This window comes from Trachemys scripta, chromosome 1, assembly GCF_013100865.1.
Source record: "Trachemys scripta elegans isolate TJP31775 chromosome 1, CAS_Tse_1.0, whole genome shotgun sequence".
In the NCBI taxonomy this organism is placed as follows: domain Eukaryota; kingdom Metazoa; phylum Chordata; order Testudines; family Emydidae; genus Trachemys; species Trachemys scripta.
Window position 1 is genome coordinate 95,255,601 of NC_048298.1, and position 15,766 is coordinate 95,271,366.

Sequence of the window (15,766 nt, forward strand, 5' to 3'; positions counted from 1 at the left end):
GGGCAGGGCAATTTATCAAGTTGATCCATCCCCTGTCAACCGCTTCGGGCAGTCAGAGGTTTGACATGGGGCCAGAACCTCAGATGCTGTCAGCACCAGACTCAAGATTAGTGTGCTGTATTGAAAACTCTATTAAAATTGTAGGTTGTCACTTTAAATTTCAGGGGGGTTTTCTGGTTCTGTTGCAGGCTAACAGGGCTCTGTAAGGAAGTGTGCTATCTGGGTTTAACCGCAGTCATCCGCAGTCAGGGACAGCCTACAGTAAGATGGGGTGAGTTGTGCCTCTCTGTTTTAGGGAGAGCAGCCCGCTTTGTGTCTCTGTTTGGGGATTCTTGTGTGTTGTGAATTCTAAGAAGTAAAGTAGTGTTACATTGTAACTTTCCAGCAAAAGTATTCATGTTTTTATCTAATATTTCTCTCTCTGTGTGTGTATAACAGGAAAGTTGACGTAATAGCTGAGGGCTGGGGGCAAATAAGGGCTAAGATTAAGAGGAATCTCCACTTGGCCTCCAAGTATGTATTTAGTGTATTACAGTGGGTGGGATAAGCTCTGTAGTTAACCCCCCAGCTTTCCTAGCCTGTGTTAATTGTACATCATTTTGCTCACAAATATGCCTACAGTAGTTTTGCACAAATTAAACAGAAAGGTGGCCTCAGATATGATTGCAGGGAGATGAGAGCAGCGTGGGAATTCGGAGACATGGGCTGACATATGGGCAGATGGATACACTGCCATGTAAATGCTTGGGTCACAGCGCCCTATACACAGTTGCTGGCAGTAAGATTCTCTTCTTTTTAGGCTTTTTAAATTGTGTTTTCTGTGATATTTTTAAAAATCAAACCTCTGGCTCCCAGTTTGAGCCCATACCACATGGTCTGGCACTACTGACTGCTGTGCCCATGAAGTAGGACACTTCCTCCCTAACCAGGAACAGCAGCTTATGCAGTCTACAGCAGAGAGGGGTTGATCAGGAGGGAGGCCAAAATCGGGGAATTATTTCAGAACCTCACAAGGGGGGTGGGGAGGGGCTTGGGAGCTCTTATTGTGGGGTAAATGGGGGCGGGAGTGGCAGAGGTGAATGGGTGGGAACTGGTAGGGCATGGGGGGAAAGTGGAGGCTTCTACCCTATAGCCATCCTTTTAGCAACATTAATAGCAGCGAAAATCTCTTCCCCTGCCCTGAGCCTGCAGAGTCATCCCCATCATACACACTGCAACAAAAAACTGCACGCTCAGTGTAGAAGACTTCCTGTCCTCTGATTCCTCCTCCTGCTGAACTAGTGTGGCTGCAGCTCCACTGCCATGTCTGGATCCTGAGCCTTCTGAAACACGCCCTGAGATCCTGGCACTGGCTCAGGCACCCAGTGCAGTTCCTCATCCGTCTGACTTTCTCAGTGCACAGAGCCAGTGTTTTCCCCCCACGGCATTGCATGCAGTCACCATGTTTTCCAGTCGCACACTGGTCTACAGAGAAGGGTGGGGATCAAGGATTCAGTCCAGTTCATCAAATAATAGACACGACGTCTGCCCTGCCCTTGACCTTCTATTATTGTCCCAGGCTTTGTTGTAATGAACTGTAAGTCCCTTGGTCTTTTCTCTCCCTGTGATGCTCACTGCTCCCAGTGATGCCCATTTCAGCTAGACCCCCTCACACACCATCTCAGAGACCCCCTATCTGCTCCTTTCCCCAGAATGCTGCCAATGCCCCACAAGTTAGCTCTCTGGCAGCACACTCATAGGAAGGACTATTTGGAGCCACACAAGCAATCGAAGCAGAATGGAGCTGATCTCTGATGGAGAAGCTGACCCCTAGGAAAATAGCCCATGGTTTTTGTACAGGTAAGTTATTTGGGGCAAACTTTCTCCCTGTGCAGTGAAGTGCAGAAAGTGGACCAGAAAGGGTTCCTAAGCAGTGACTGGTGCACTGTGGGATGAACCGTTCAGGGGCTATTGCATCAGCAATGCCCATCTACACTGGCACTGTATTAATGGAGATTGGCAGGTGGAGGACCACATGGTGATCAGCCTTTCTTGAAGCAAGAGTAACGCAAATGATGGTGTGATTGCCTCTGCAGTGTTGGAAGTTTCTTTGTGTGTGGGCATGGGGTGTGACAGAGGTGTTGCTAGAAAAGTGGTTAGCACTCTTAGTGCCTTAGATACATCTCCAGTGGCCCTGTTATTCAAGCCTTCTAAACCATTCTACTTCTCCTCCACCCTGACCTAGTAGCACTCTTTGGTATTTATTTCCGGAGTCCATGCACAATTCCAAATGTGCTTAATCCTCACCCACACCACCTTTTATTTCAGCCTGGGGTTTCTCCTAGGCGGAGATTACCTATTACCATATTATGACAAATTTTCTGAAGACTGTGAGGTAATCAATGCCTACTACGGGACTAGGTTGAGCCCCCCCGAGACTCATTTCACTCATGACCAAAGATTTGAACCCAGTGTGGCAGATATGGCAATTTCCTGAGATATCCTTGAGGTAGCTTTGAAGTCCATTCTTTTAAAAATGCAAAGTTTATGTATTATTGTGGAACTTCATGTAATGTCTCTGGGGGGAAAGATAACCAATGAAAACCCTGGGAAGTGTTATGCACTTCAAAGGACTGTTTCAAACAATATACCAGACAAGAATGAACTTTTGGAACAAAGTGGGTTTCCCAGGAAATCTCTAGCGGGAGGTGTGTGCAAATGTAATCCCTCTGGTTATGCAAGAATCAGTCTTTTGAAGCTTTGCCCGGAGGAGGGGACCTTTTTTTGCTGATTACCTGTTACCTGAGGAGCTAACCGTCTTTGTGAACTTGTAACCACAGAAAAACCCAATCGGGGGGTGTTGAAGGACTGCCTCCTTTTAGAGCCCCTCTTGGAGTTGGGGGTGATCTTTGGTAAGCAGGGCTCTTTAATGTTTTTTAATTGTTTATATATTCTTTTATTGTTTTATTATGTTTTCTCTGTAATGCTTTTACCTTAAGAATGAATGTGCTTGCTTAGAAAGGGCTGCGTGATAACTTGTAACTTCTGGTAATTCTGTTGGGTATAGCCTCTGGAGGGAAGGCGAAGCGCAGACACTGGCTGTTTAAGCAGTCTGGCTTCCTGGGGAACTCACAGTGTAAGCAGGGATCCGTGCAGCCTGGAAGTACCCAGGTCAGGAGGGAGAGAGAGATGGGTCTCCGCCCAAGATAGGTGACAGCTGAGCCAGGAGCCTTGAGTGGGTGCCAAACTGTGACACCCTGGCCTCCAGAGGTGGGATACTGCATCAGCTCACTACCCCACCTGGCCCAAGTGGCATTGTTTTCCCCTCTCTCAGCAGAATTTCCCTCCATAAATCTCACTGCCTGCTTATAACCACACCACTGCCTGTCAGCATGTCATCTTAAGCCCTTGTTTTCAGAAATTAATCCTCTCCCAAAGGTTTTATTTTTTAATTTGTTTCTTGTTTCTCTGAGTTTGACCATATGACAGGGGACTGTTGTGATACTGCACAGTGTGTTACACCTTGAAAACATGTTTCTCACCCTCATTTATTTCATTTGTACATTACACCGTTCATTATCAGCTTTGTTTCTCTAAGGGAATAGAGAGATTTAATGTCATCAAGTTTGGTGCTGAGCAGATCACCTCAGGCAACTGAGTATTCCCATAGGAGGAATCCCTTGCTGGAGAGTCTGTGGAGTCTCCAGTGTTTCTTGAGTGGAAAGAGTTGCCAGGCATTTGTTTTTTGACCAGATCACCAGCTCAAAAAAGGACTCTGGCAGCTCCAGTCAGCACTGCAGACCAGGCTGCTAAAAGTCCAGTCAGTGGTGCAGAGGGGCTAAGGCAGGCTCTCTGCCTGCCCTGGCTCCGTGCGGCTCCCGGAAGCAGCCGGCATGTCCGGCTCCTAGGCACAGAGGTGGCCAGGGGGCATGGCGTGCTGCCCCCGCCCCGAGTGCTGTCTCCACAGCTCCCATTGGCTGGGAACCGCAGCCAGTGGGAGCTGCGGGGCCAGCGCCTGCAAGTGAGGGGAACATGCAGAGCCCCCTGGCCGCCTCTGCGCCTAGGAGCCGGACATGCCAGCTGCTTCCAGGAGCCACCTGACATAAGCACCACCCAGAACCTGTGCCCCAAACTCCCTCCTACACCCCAACTTCCTGCCTCAGCCCTGAGCCCCCTCCTGCATCCAAACTCCCTCCCAGAGTCCGCACCCTGTCCTGCACTCCAAACGCCTCAGGCCCAGCCCAGAGCTCCCTTCTGCACCCCAACCCCCTCATCCCCGACGCCACACCAGAGCCTGACCCCCACCCAGAGCCCCCCCCCCCCCTTCACCCCAAACCCCTGCCCCAGCCCAGAGCCCCCTCCCACACTCCAAACCTCTCATTTCTGGCCCCACTCTGGAGCCCACACCCCAACCAGAGCCCTCACCCCAACCCCCTGCCCCAGCCTGGTGAAAATGAGTGAGTGAGCAAGAGTGGGGGAGAGTGAGTGACCGAGGGAGGGGGAATGGAGTGAGCAGGGGGTGGGGCCTCAGAGATGGGGTGGGGAAGGAGCAGGGTCTCAGGAAGGGGCAAGGCAGGGGCAGGGCAAAGGTGTTCGGTTTTCTGCAATCAGAAAGTTGACAACTCTAAGAAAGAGGCACATCTAGACAACCATCTGATATGTAATTAAGGAAATAAGGTTAGTTACATAAGAAGATCTGAAAATTTTATTTAGTTTATAACCAGTAGTTCTAGTGAAATCAGTGCAAATGGGAGATGGTGGTTGGTGCTCAGTGCTGATGATTGACAGCCTTGGGGAGGAAAGTCTTTTATTTATCTCCAGAACAGTATGGCTGTAAAAACACCTTGTAAGAAATGAGATCCCTATCAGTGTGATTTTTACTCTCTGCACCTTTCAAAATACAGGGATAAGACTGGCCATACTGGGTCAGAACCAAAAGTCCATCTAGCCCAGTATCCTGTCTTCCAGCAGTGGCCAGTGCCAGGTGCCCCAGAGGGAATGAACAGAACAGGCAATCATCTAGTGATCCATCCCATCGCCCATTCCCAGCTTCTGGCAAATTTTGTTATTCCCAACCCCCAGGCTGAATCTCAGTAAAATCAAAATCTCAGATCCAGATGCTCCCAAAATGTGAAGGAGCTCAAAGCCCAATGTGATCCAGACTTCATGGCTCAGTTCTAGCTCTGTAACAAGCTGAACCAAACCTGGATGCAAACACCTTTTGCATTTTTTGGAAGCGTGGATCCAGAACCAACTCTGCCCATATCCATTATTTCATGCAGCTACTGTGATGCACTACTGACATTTTAACAAGGGGCTGTCTCAAAAATGTAACATTTCATTTGATGAGATGGGTGACGTTCCGTGTGTAAAATTCCCCCTCCACTCCTCAGAAAAATCCATCAGTTTCATATTCTGCCTCCTAAAAAAGAATTCCATCAATTCTATACCCTTCTGCATATTTGTGAGAGGCAGCGCCTGTAGAGGTTCCCTCCATGTATGGATCTGGGAGGGACAATCGTATGGTGTGGGAGAGAAGGGATCTTTAAGTCCCTACAGCTTCCTGCTGCGGGAATTGTAGCTCAGCTGCATTTATTCTTTTTTCTTTTCAATTTTAGGGCTTGACTAAACTTTGTTGATGTAGCGACATCAATGCACCCCTTCTCCAGTGTAAACACGCCGCACCGGTGGAAAACCCATTTTACACTGATGCAGCACATCTAAACTGGTACACTGAGGCAGCTACATCAGTGTCACTACACCATTGCAACAAACCCCAACACAGGCCGCTCTCTAGCAATCGGCTTGCATTCAATTACACAGGCTTATGTTGACCAGACTGTCTTCACAAGGAAAAGGCCTAGAGACATGTTTTTAAAAATGAAACCCTCTCCAGGGCCCAAAGACTGGCTTTCTAACATAGGGCTTGTAAGGACCCATCCATCTCAGGGCATACGGCTAGCATTTCTGGCAATGAAATCTGTATCTATCATAAGCAGCAACAAATAAGGAGAAGCCAAACAAGCTGATCTTTCTAGCTTTAAAAGAAACAGCTCGTGTGCTGAGTTGGTCTCTGCTTTTCCTTTGAAGTCATTCCAGTAAACTCTACCCCGTACATGTACTCCCAGAGCATGTGAGATTTGCTTTCCCTTTTAAGCCCCTCCCCCCCTTGTAAAGTTTTGGGTGGAGGTTTCAATTCCTACGGTTTACCTCACTGACAAACTAGAATCCAAAACCTTCAGCCCAACCCTCAGGCCAGGCTTTGGTGCAAGCGACTGCCCTTATAGCACATGTGTTCTGGGGAGCAATTTGACTTTCCAGTTCTCAGTGGTATGTGAGCGGGTGTTGCCTAGTCAGGGCCGGGCAGGACAAGTTCTGGTGATGCAGAGTAAGGCAACCAAGCACCATTAACCTTAGTCACATTAAAAATGCAACAGGATGGCTTTGGACTAGGCCCTGTCCTGGAGTCCTCATACAGGCAAAACTCAGTTGATTTCAATGAGAGGTTTGCCTGCATCAGGACTGCTGGATTAAGCTGGTGGAACTGAATCCTACACAGTGATTAGCACCTCCTAATTCCTTTCCCCTGTCCCAGCTCTTGACTTGGCTCTCTAAAAGAAAATGTTCAGGTGCTGTAACTGGGGAAGGCCAGTGAATTGTCAATGATAAAACTATGCGGCCAAAGGAATAGCCCATCCTAATAGTGTTTTATCTTTAAAAAGTTCAGACACTAATGGCTTGAGTATGAGTGTGGGTGAGGAGGGGCAATCCTCCCTGGTGCTAAAAATTGTGATCCTGTCATTCCTTAAAAGAGCAAAGAGCCTGAACCAAAGCCCACTAAGTCAATGGAAAGACTCCCATTGACTTTCCTGAGCTTTGGATCATAGACTGTCAGTATCTGGAAGGGGCGTGTTTTCTGCTGCATGAAGTGCATTTCTGTTTTCCTGCTTGCACCTAGCTTGGAGCCTCTTCGGAGCAGTGCCATCATCCGCAAATTGCTGCCAATTACAAGAATTGTTGGGAAACTGGACTGATTTTACAAGAGCCAAGGGCCCAGTCCTGTGACCTCTCCACACTTGACATCCCATGGACTTCAATGGGAGCCTGGCACATGGAGGAGATTCCAGGTGTGGTGTCAGTTTAATATCCTAGATCCCCCTAGTCTGTCCTTCCAGGGGGATGGGCTTGCTGATCTAACAGCTTTTTTTTCCATCTCTAACTACTCTGATCCAAAGGGCCATCACTGGACACATTTGCTGTGGTCCAAGAGAATGAATGAAATGTATGAGAAATAGATGGCTGATATATTTATAATATATTTTCTCCTATTGGCAAGGCCTCAGTTAGGTACAGAATATTACTTACCTTGCTTTGTAAAGCACTTTGAGATGTATGGCTGTCCCGCACTATATAATTGCTGGGCATTCTAAGAGTCTAATAAATAATGGTTGTGTAGCTTTACATTTTTCTGCAGTGTGTTCATGCTTCATTCTCTTGCTTGTCAGTTGCAGATAGGCTGGTGGTTATACTGGGGACCTGTAGAAAGTAAGTGTGCTTACTTTATATTTTTTAGGAACTTCAGAACTTACTGGGCCAGATCCATAGCAAGTATAAATTGGCATCATTCTGTTGACTTCAACTCCAGCTGTGGGTCTTCCCCCTTATAATGTTTCAGGTCTTCTTCTTCCTTTATTTCTCAGTGACAGAGGGAAAGAGGAGTTATTTTTTAAGCATATGCTCCCTGTTCACTTATTCCAATGAGATAACTGGCTTTGACTGCTTTACTGTCTGAATTATACTTTCCTATAGTGCCTTATGTTTTTCTTTGGACATTTATTGACACTGAGTAATTAACATGAAAGCAGTATGGATGGGCTTTGATTGAAGAAATCAGCTAGATAGCTATTAGGGGACTAAAAGCAATTCCATGGCCAGAATTATACATCTTTAAAATTGTGATAATATCAAGGAGCAAATGGATTTATAATTTAATGGGAGGAGGTGGGGTAGGGGGGCTTCAGACGTTCTTTTTCCATGTTTGATAGAAAGATTACAGAGGATGCATTTGGTGTGCAGAAGTTTGATAAAGTTGTTGAGCATTTTCCTAAGGCCTGGTCTACACTAGGCGTTTATGTCGAAGTTAGCGCCGTTACATCGAATTAACCCTGCACCCGTCCACACCGCGAAGGTATTTAGTTCGACATAGAGGTCTCTTTAATTCGACTTCTGTACTCCTCCCCGACGAGGGGAGTAGTGCTAAATTCGACATGGCCATGTCGAATTAGGCTAGGTGTGGATGGAAATCGACGCTAATAGCTCCAGGAGCTATCCCACAGTGCACCACTCTGTTGACGCTCTGGACAGCAGTAAGAGCTCGGATGTTCTGAACTGCCACACAGGAAAAGCCCCGGGAAAATTTGAATTTGAATTCCTTTTCCTGTCTGGCCAGTTTGAATCTCATTTCCTGTCTGGACATCGTGGCGAGCTCAGCAGCACTGGCAACGATGCAGAGCTCTCCAGCACTGATGGCAGTGCAATCTCAGAATAGAAAGAGGGCCCCAGCATGGACTGATCGGGAAGTCTTGGATCTCATCGCTGTGTGGGGCGATGAGTCCGTGCTTTCCGAGCTGCGATCCAAAAGACGGAATGCAAAGATCTATGAGAAGATCTCTAAAGACATGGCAGAGAGAGGATACAGCCGGGATGTAACGCAGTGCCGCGTGAAAATCAAGGAGCTGAGGCAAGGCTACCAGAAGACCAAAGAGGCAAACGGACGCTCCGGATCCCATCCCCAGACATCCCGTTTCTACGAGGCACTGCATTCCATCCTCGGTGCGGCCGCCACCACTACCCCACCACTGACTGTGGACTCTGAGGATGGGATAGTGTCCACGGCCGGATCCTCGGACATGTTAGCGGACGGGGAAGATGAGGAAGGAGATGAGGAGGACGAGGCAGTCGACAGCGCTCACAACGCTGATTTCCCCGACAGCCAGGATCTCTTCATCACCCTTACAGAGATCCCCTACCAACCCTCCCCAGCCGTTACCCCGGACACAGAATCTGGTGAAGGATCATCCAGTAAGTGTTGTAAACATCTAAACATTTATTTGTAACAGAACATGATTATTAACAATTTAAAAAATGGGTTTCTCATGATTAGTTTGATTAACTTAACGGTTCAGTCATGGGCAGTGCAACTATTTGAAAAAAATCTAGCAATGTCCGGTTTTGCATGATTGTCCTGCCCAAGCCGCTCTACTGTTTAGTCCCTGCTACTGCAGCTACAGTAAGATGCGGTCTATATGTCCGGGGATGGAGCAGAAATCCTCCTGGGACATCTCAAGGAAGCTCTCCTGCAGGTAATTTGAAATCCGCTGCATTAGGTTCTTGGGGAGAGCGGCCTTATTGGGTCCTCCGTAGTAGGACACGTTGCCGCGCCACGAGACTAGCAAGTACTCTGGAATCATTGCTTGGCACAGCATGGCGGCATACGGCCCTGGTCTTTGAAGGCTTTCCCGGAGCATTCTCTGTCTGTCGCTCTCAGAGATCCTCATGAGGGTGATGTCGCTCATGATGACCTGCTTTGAATGAGGTAGGGGAATGTTAGTGTTGGGACTGCTTTACCGTTCCTTTACAGAACTGTAACCGCTGGTTTGCAGCCACGCGGTGGAGGCGGGAGAGGGTCAGCCGAAAGGGATCGTTCCCGGGGACAGCCGCGAGGGTGTGGGACAGGAGCAGACTTCCTGCTTGCCGGATTGCTGGCAGCAGGGACCGACATTGATTTCAATGTGAAATGAGGCCATTGCTAATATTAAAGTTTTAAGCTGCCACGAATCTACGGCTTACCATGTCTGCGTGCAAGAGCAATTCCGTTGTCCTGACAGGGTTCTCAAAAGTGCTCTGCAAAACCCCAGACACTGAATGCGAAGGCCGAGAATTCGACCTTGTGCTGAGTGCGCATGTGATAGGTGCTGTGCATGGTCCTGTTCACAGAGAAAGACTATGTTCTTTGTTCACAACTACATTTATCTTTCTGAGGAATTCACTCCCTTTTTCCCATTCCCACAGCCCCATCTGCGACTGTCTCACAACCTAGCCTGTCATCACACTCCCAGAGGCTAGGGAGGATTAGGCATAAGAAGAAGAGGACACGGGAGGACATGTTCTCAGAGCTTATAGCCTGCTCCCGAGCCCAGGCAGCACAGCAGACCCAGTGGCGGGAGAACTTGTCCCAAATGCACCAAGCCAACATGGATCGGGAGGAGAGGTGGCGTCAGGAAGACCAGCAGGCGACTCAAACCCTGCTTGGACTACTGAGGGAGCAAACGGACACGCTCCGGCGCCTTGTGGATGTTCTGCAGGAACGGAGGCAGGAGGACAGAGCCCCGCTGCAGTCCATCTCTAACCGCCCTCCCCCGCCACCAAGTCCCATACTCCCTTCACCCAAAGTGCACAGAAGGAGAGGCGGCAGAGTCCCTGCTAACTCTCACTCCACCCCTGCAGAGAGCTCGAGCAGCAGAAGGCTCTCATTCCCCAAAGTTTGACAAGTTCTTTCCTTCCCGCCTGACACAAGCCCCCGTCCAAGTTTCACTTCCCAGTCCCATGTGTAGTTGATAATAAAAAATATGTTTCTGTTAACTACTGTTTCCATCATGTTCTTTTGGAGGAGGGGGGGGAAAGGGGGTTGGTAATTGGACAGGACAGTCACCTTTGGCAGGGTACATAGTAGGGGGCAGGCACAGCAGCAGGGCACATACATAGTGCAGTGATGCAGTGACTACTTACCCTGGTTAGTCTGGGAGGTTCTTTTCATGTTATGTGGTGGGGGTTGGGTTGCTCTGTGACTTTGTGTCAGGGGAGGGCAGTTAGAGATCTTAAGCGGCGGTCCTTAGGCAGGATCACAGAGCCACACAGCAGGGGATCTGTAACCGTCCCACCCCTGCCACAAACTCACATAGACCCCCCATACACACAGTCCGTATCAGGAGGGGTGACAGGCTCCGTTGAAAGAACCATCCCACCGCAGCGGAGCCTGTCAGTCCTTGAGTTTAGAAGCTGCATTCGCGCGACTACACTACACCCGCTCCGCACCACAGTCTGCGTCCCAGTTTTAAAAAATTCCCGCGAAAACAGTATTAAAGAAAACGGTGTGCTTTAACAAAGTAGAACTATTTTTATTTTGAAACGTGTGTTGGAAGTGGGGTGAAGGCTTCTCTGTACACAAAATTAGAAAGTCACAGGTTACCCTGCTCACTCAGGAACTTTGCTTTCAAAGCCTCCCGGATGCACAGCGCTTCCCGCTGGTCTCTTCTAATCGCCCGGCTGTCTGGCTGTGAGTAATCAGCAGCCAGGCTAATTTCCTCAACCTCCCACCCCGCCATAAAGGTCTCCCCCTTGCTCTCACAGAGATTGTGGAGCACACAGCAAGCTGCTATAACAATGGGGATATTGGTTTCGCTGAGATCACAGCGAGTCAGCAAGCTTCTCCATCTCCCCTTGAGACGTCCAAAAGCACACTCCACCACCATTCTGCACTTGCTCAGCCGGTAGTTGAAGAGTTCTTTTTCAGTGTCCAGGGCACCTGTATAGGGCTTCATGAGCCAGGGCATTAGCGGGTAGGCTGGGTCCCCGAGGATGACTATAGGCATCTCCACATCCCCAACAGTTATTTTGTGGTCCGGGAAGTAAATACCTTGCTGCAGCCGTCTAAACAGACCAGAGTTCCTGAAAACACGAGCGTCATGAACCTTGCCCGGCCATCCGACATTGATGTTGGTAAAACGTCCCCTGTGGTCCACCAGTGCTTGCAGCACCATGGAAAAGTAGCCCTTTCTGTTAATGTACTGGCTGGCCTGGTGGTCCGGTGCCAGGATAGGGATGTGAGTTCCATCTATGGCCCCACCGCAGTTTGGGAATCCCATCGCTGCGAAGCCATCTATGATCGCCTCCAAGTTTCCCAGGGTCACTACCTTTGGCAGCAGTACATCAACGATTGCCTTGGCTACTTGCATCACAACAACCCCCACGGTAGATTTGCCCACCCCAAACTGGCTCGCGACTGACCGGTAGCTGTCAGGCGTTGCAAGCTTCCAGAGGGCTATGGCCACTCGCTTCTGGACAGTCAGGGCTGGTCGCATCCGGGTGTCATTGCGCTTCAGGGCAGGGGACAGCAACTCACAAAGTTCAAGGAAAGTTCCCTTCCGCATGCGGAAGTTTCGCAGCCACTGTGATTCATCCCAGACCTGCAGCACTATGCGGTCCCACCACTCAGTGCTTGTTTCCCGTGCCCAGAATCGCCGTTTCACAGCATCAACATGACCCATTGCCACCGTGATGTCCTCGGCGCTGGGTCCCCTGCTTTCTGAGAGGTCTGTGCTACTCTCAGACTTCAGGTCATCACCGCGTTGACGTAGCCTCCTCGCCTGACTTTTCTGCATCTGCCTCAGGGCAACCTGTATGATAAGCTGCGAGGCGTTGAGAGCGGCCACAACTGCAGCGATGGTTGCAGTGGGCTCCATGCTCACAGTGCTGTGGCGTCCGCGCTGTCAATGACTTGAAAAGTGCGCGAAATGATTTCCCGCCGGCGCTTTCAGGGAGGGAGGGAGGGCGGGAGTGATGGACGGATGACGACAGTTACCCAAAAGCACCCTGGCCCCTTTTTTTTTTACCCAGAAGGCATTTGCGGCTCCACCCAGAATTCCAATGGGCGGCGGGGACTCCGGGAACTGTGGGATAGCTGCCCTCAGTGCACCGCTTCCAATGTCGACGCTTTCCCCGTTAGTGTGGACTCACAAAGTCGAATTACTGTCCTTAGTGTGGACACACACGTTCGACTTTGCAATATCGATTCCAAATATTCGATTTAAGTAAAATCGAACTACTCTCGTAGTGTAGACAAGGCCTAAGAATAGCACCACTTGTCTTTCTTGTAAACAGTAATTGCGCCAAATGAAGAGAATTCTTCTGTTCAACATTTTTATTAAAACATTAGTTCCCAGGGTGACAAGTTGGATCATCCTCTGTTTTCAAAGTCTGATAATGATACACTTTAGAAGCTTTGAAGAAAACCTTTGTCTAGACAGATGCAGCTTAGGAAAGCTTTTGAACTGTAGCATTCACGAGAAAATTTTGTTGACATTGTTACATATAGGATTTTTGTATTTTGTATTTGGGAATTCTTCAGCAATCTCGTACTTCCTTGTGCTAAAACAAAGCACAATACTTGTATCAGAACAGGGACTGTGAGAAAACAAAATATAGAGCTTTGGCTCCCAGAAGGATCTTTTTTTCTCCTGTACAGTGTTTCCACGGAAGGAGTTTCATTCCCAGCTAGCAGTTCATTTCCGGCCTTCAGAAATAATAATCACCTACTGGTGGCTATTACATTTTAACTCTTTAATCTTTTGTGTCTGGTTGGCATTATTAGAAGCCTTCACAATTGTTAAAAGGAGTAAAATAGCCAACTTGAAAACAATAATAAGAACTATGACAACAAACTTATTGAAAAGTTTCTCTGCAACAAATTCACTTGATTTGAACCCTAGCGGTCTTTTTTCTCAGTATTATTTCACATACCCAGGGTTTATTTCTGAGGGCAGAACATCAAAGATTGACAAGTAACAAAATGGAGCCACCTAACAATGCAAAGGGCCAGTCAGTGTCTAGCTCATGTGGGGGTGTGTACGAGGAGGGGATGATTCCAGGAGCTCTCCATGTTCACATGCAATCCCTGTGCTCTCCTGAGTGTAACTGCTGCTCTCTGTTAGCATGTCCTGGGTCACTAGCCACCTGAAAGGAAGCTGGGATGGGGAAGAGCCCCTTTCTGCCCAGCAGAGCTAGCTGGCCACAGAGGGGAAGGCATGCAACACTCTCTTTATATGCCAGGGAAACCCAGCAAGGGGTGAGGGGGCTTGGGGTTGGCTCTGCAATGTCCCCAGTAAAGGCCTCTGAGGTACAATGTGATTTGAAAAACTCTTTAGAAGTCTATCCAACATCCTCTGACCAGGAAGTAACATGGTCATTATGTCCATATTTAGGTTTATTGGCTTGGATTGATTTAACTATTAATGATAGTTATACATATATACAATGCTTTTCATCTTCAAAGCACTTTACAACAATTAAGATTCACAGCCTCCACATGAGGTACTAGAGGTGACTAGGCATTATTCTTAGATAACAAAGGTTTACGTGAAAAACACAACAGTCTTAACTATAGAGTCATAACCAGCACCTCTGTAATCACAAAGCCCATTGTACAGATCAGGAAACTGAGGACGGAGGGTTAAAATCTCTTGTCTGAGGCCACAAAGGGAGTCAGGACTGGTCTACACCTAAAAATGGGATCAACCTAGTTACATCACTCAGGGATGTGAGAAAGATTTTGCACCCTGTGCAATGTAGTAGAGAGACCTAATTCCCCCATAGATGCAGGTAGATTGATGGAAGAATTCTTCTGCCAACCTAACTACTACCTCTTGGATATGTGGATTACCTGCATCAATGGAAAAAACCTACAATTCAAGAGGAATGTTGATAAATTGAGGGGGGTTCAGAGAAGATCCACAAGAATGTTTAAAAGATTTATAGACTCAAGGAGCTCAATCTTTTGATCTTAACAAAGGGAAGGTTAAGGGGTGACTTGACTACAGTCTATAAGTACCTACATGGGGAACAAATATTTAACAATGGGTTCTTCAGTCTAGCAGAGAAAGGTATAATGTGATCCAATGGCTGGAAGCTGAAGCTAGACATATTCTGACTGGAAATAAGGCGTAAATGTTTAATGGTGAGAATAATTAACCATGTGTCGTGGTAGATTATCCATCAATGACCATTTTAAAATCAAGATTGGATGTTTTTCTAAAAGATCTGCTCTAGGAATTATTTGGGGGAAATTCTATACCCTGTGTTATAGAGGTCAGACTAGATGATCGTAATTGTTCCTCCTGGCCTTAGAATCTGTGAATCTATTGTGTGGGACGCATCTAGACTATGATACTACAGCACCATAGCTGTGCCGCTGTAGTATAGACGTGGCCATAGTATCCAAAGCCAAGAGTAGAAGCCAGGAAAGTCCTGTTCTCAGACTACTACCTTACTTCTCCCCCCCCCGCCCCCAAAGATAAACATGAAAACATATACACCTGAAAAGATGTATTCCAACTCTGGAAACTCATCCATACCCCTACAGACAACTGCCCACGCAGCAGGAGGTGCACTGTCTGGAAACTGGAAGCAGCCCTGCTTCAAAAAGGGAACATAGCTAGTATATAAAGAACAGGGGACTAAGCCTCTGTGCTTCACTGTGATTTTTAACAGTGCTTTTTAGTATTATTAGAGCTGAGTGAATAATTCATAGCAAATAACTCATAAACCAAATTTAGCTCCTTGTTGTTTGTGAATTGTTCATGGGCAGATGATTATCTCTCCAAATGTTTTTCTTCTTTAAAATTATTTGCTGAATAATTTTGATCTTTAAATTGCTAGTGAGCAGGTCATTACTAGAAATCAATATGGAATATACAAAATTTGAAATGAGAGCTGTACGGGTTCGTTCTGATTGGACACATATGTCACATAATTGTTTTTTCATTCCCTAATTGGATGAAGAGGACATTTAACAGATTTACATTGCAACTATTCACATTTCTGAGTTTAATATTTGCTTTCTGTCAGTTTGTCATAGAGTTATAGATTTAAGGCCAGAAGGATCATTGTGATCATCTAGTCTGACTTTCTGTATAACACAGGCCATAGGACGTCCCCGAATGAATTCCTGTTT

At 47.5% G+C, this 15,766-nt stretch overlaps 1 protein-coding gene across 3 annotated transcripts in view; it reads left to right on the forward strand.

The window, feature by feature from the left end:
* The first annotated feature begins 2,790 nt into the window (after window positions 1-2,790).
* The window catches only part of PRDM4 (PR/SET domain 4), a 54,155-nt gene continuing 41,179 nt past the window's right edge, over window positions 2,791-15,766 (forward strand). For all 3 annotated transcript variants that reach the window (XM_034778012.1, XM_034778011.1, XM_034778013.1), the window contains exons 1-2: window positions 2,791-2,891; window positions 6,938-7,106. In XM_034778012.1, coding sequence (XP_034633903.1) covers window positions 7,066-7,106 — 41 coding nt within the window. In that variant the 5' untranslated portion in view covers window positions 2,791-2,891; window positions 6,938-7,065. The remainder of the gene's footprint in view (window positions 2,892-6,937; window positions 7,107-15,766) is intronic.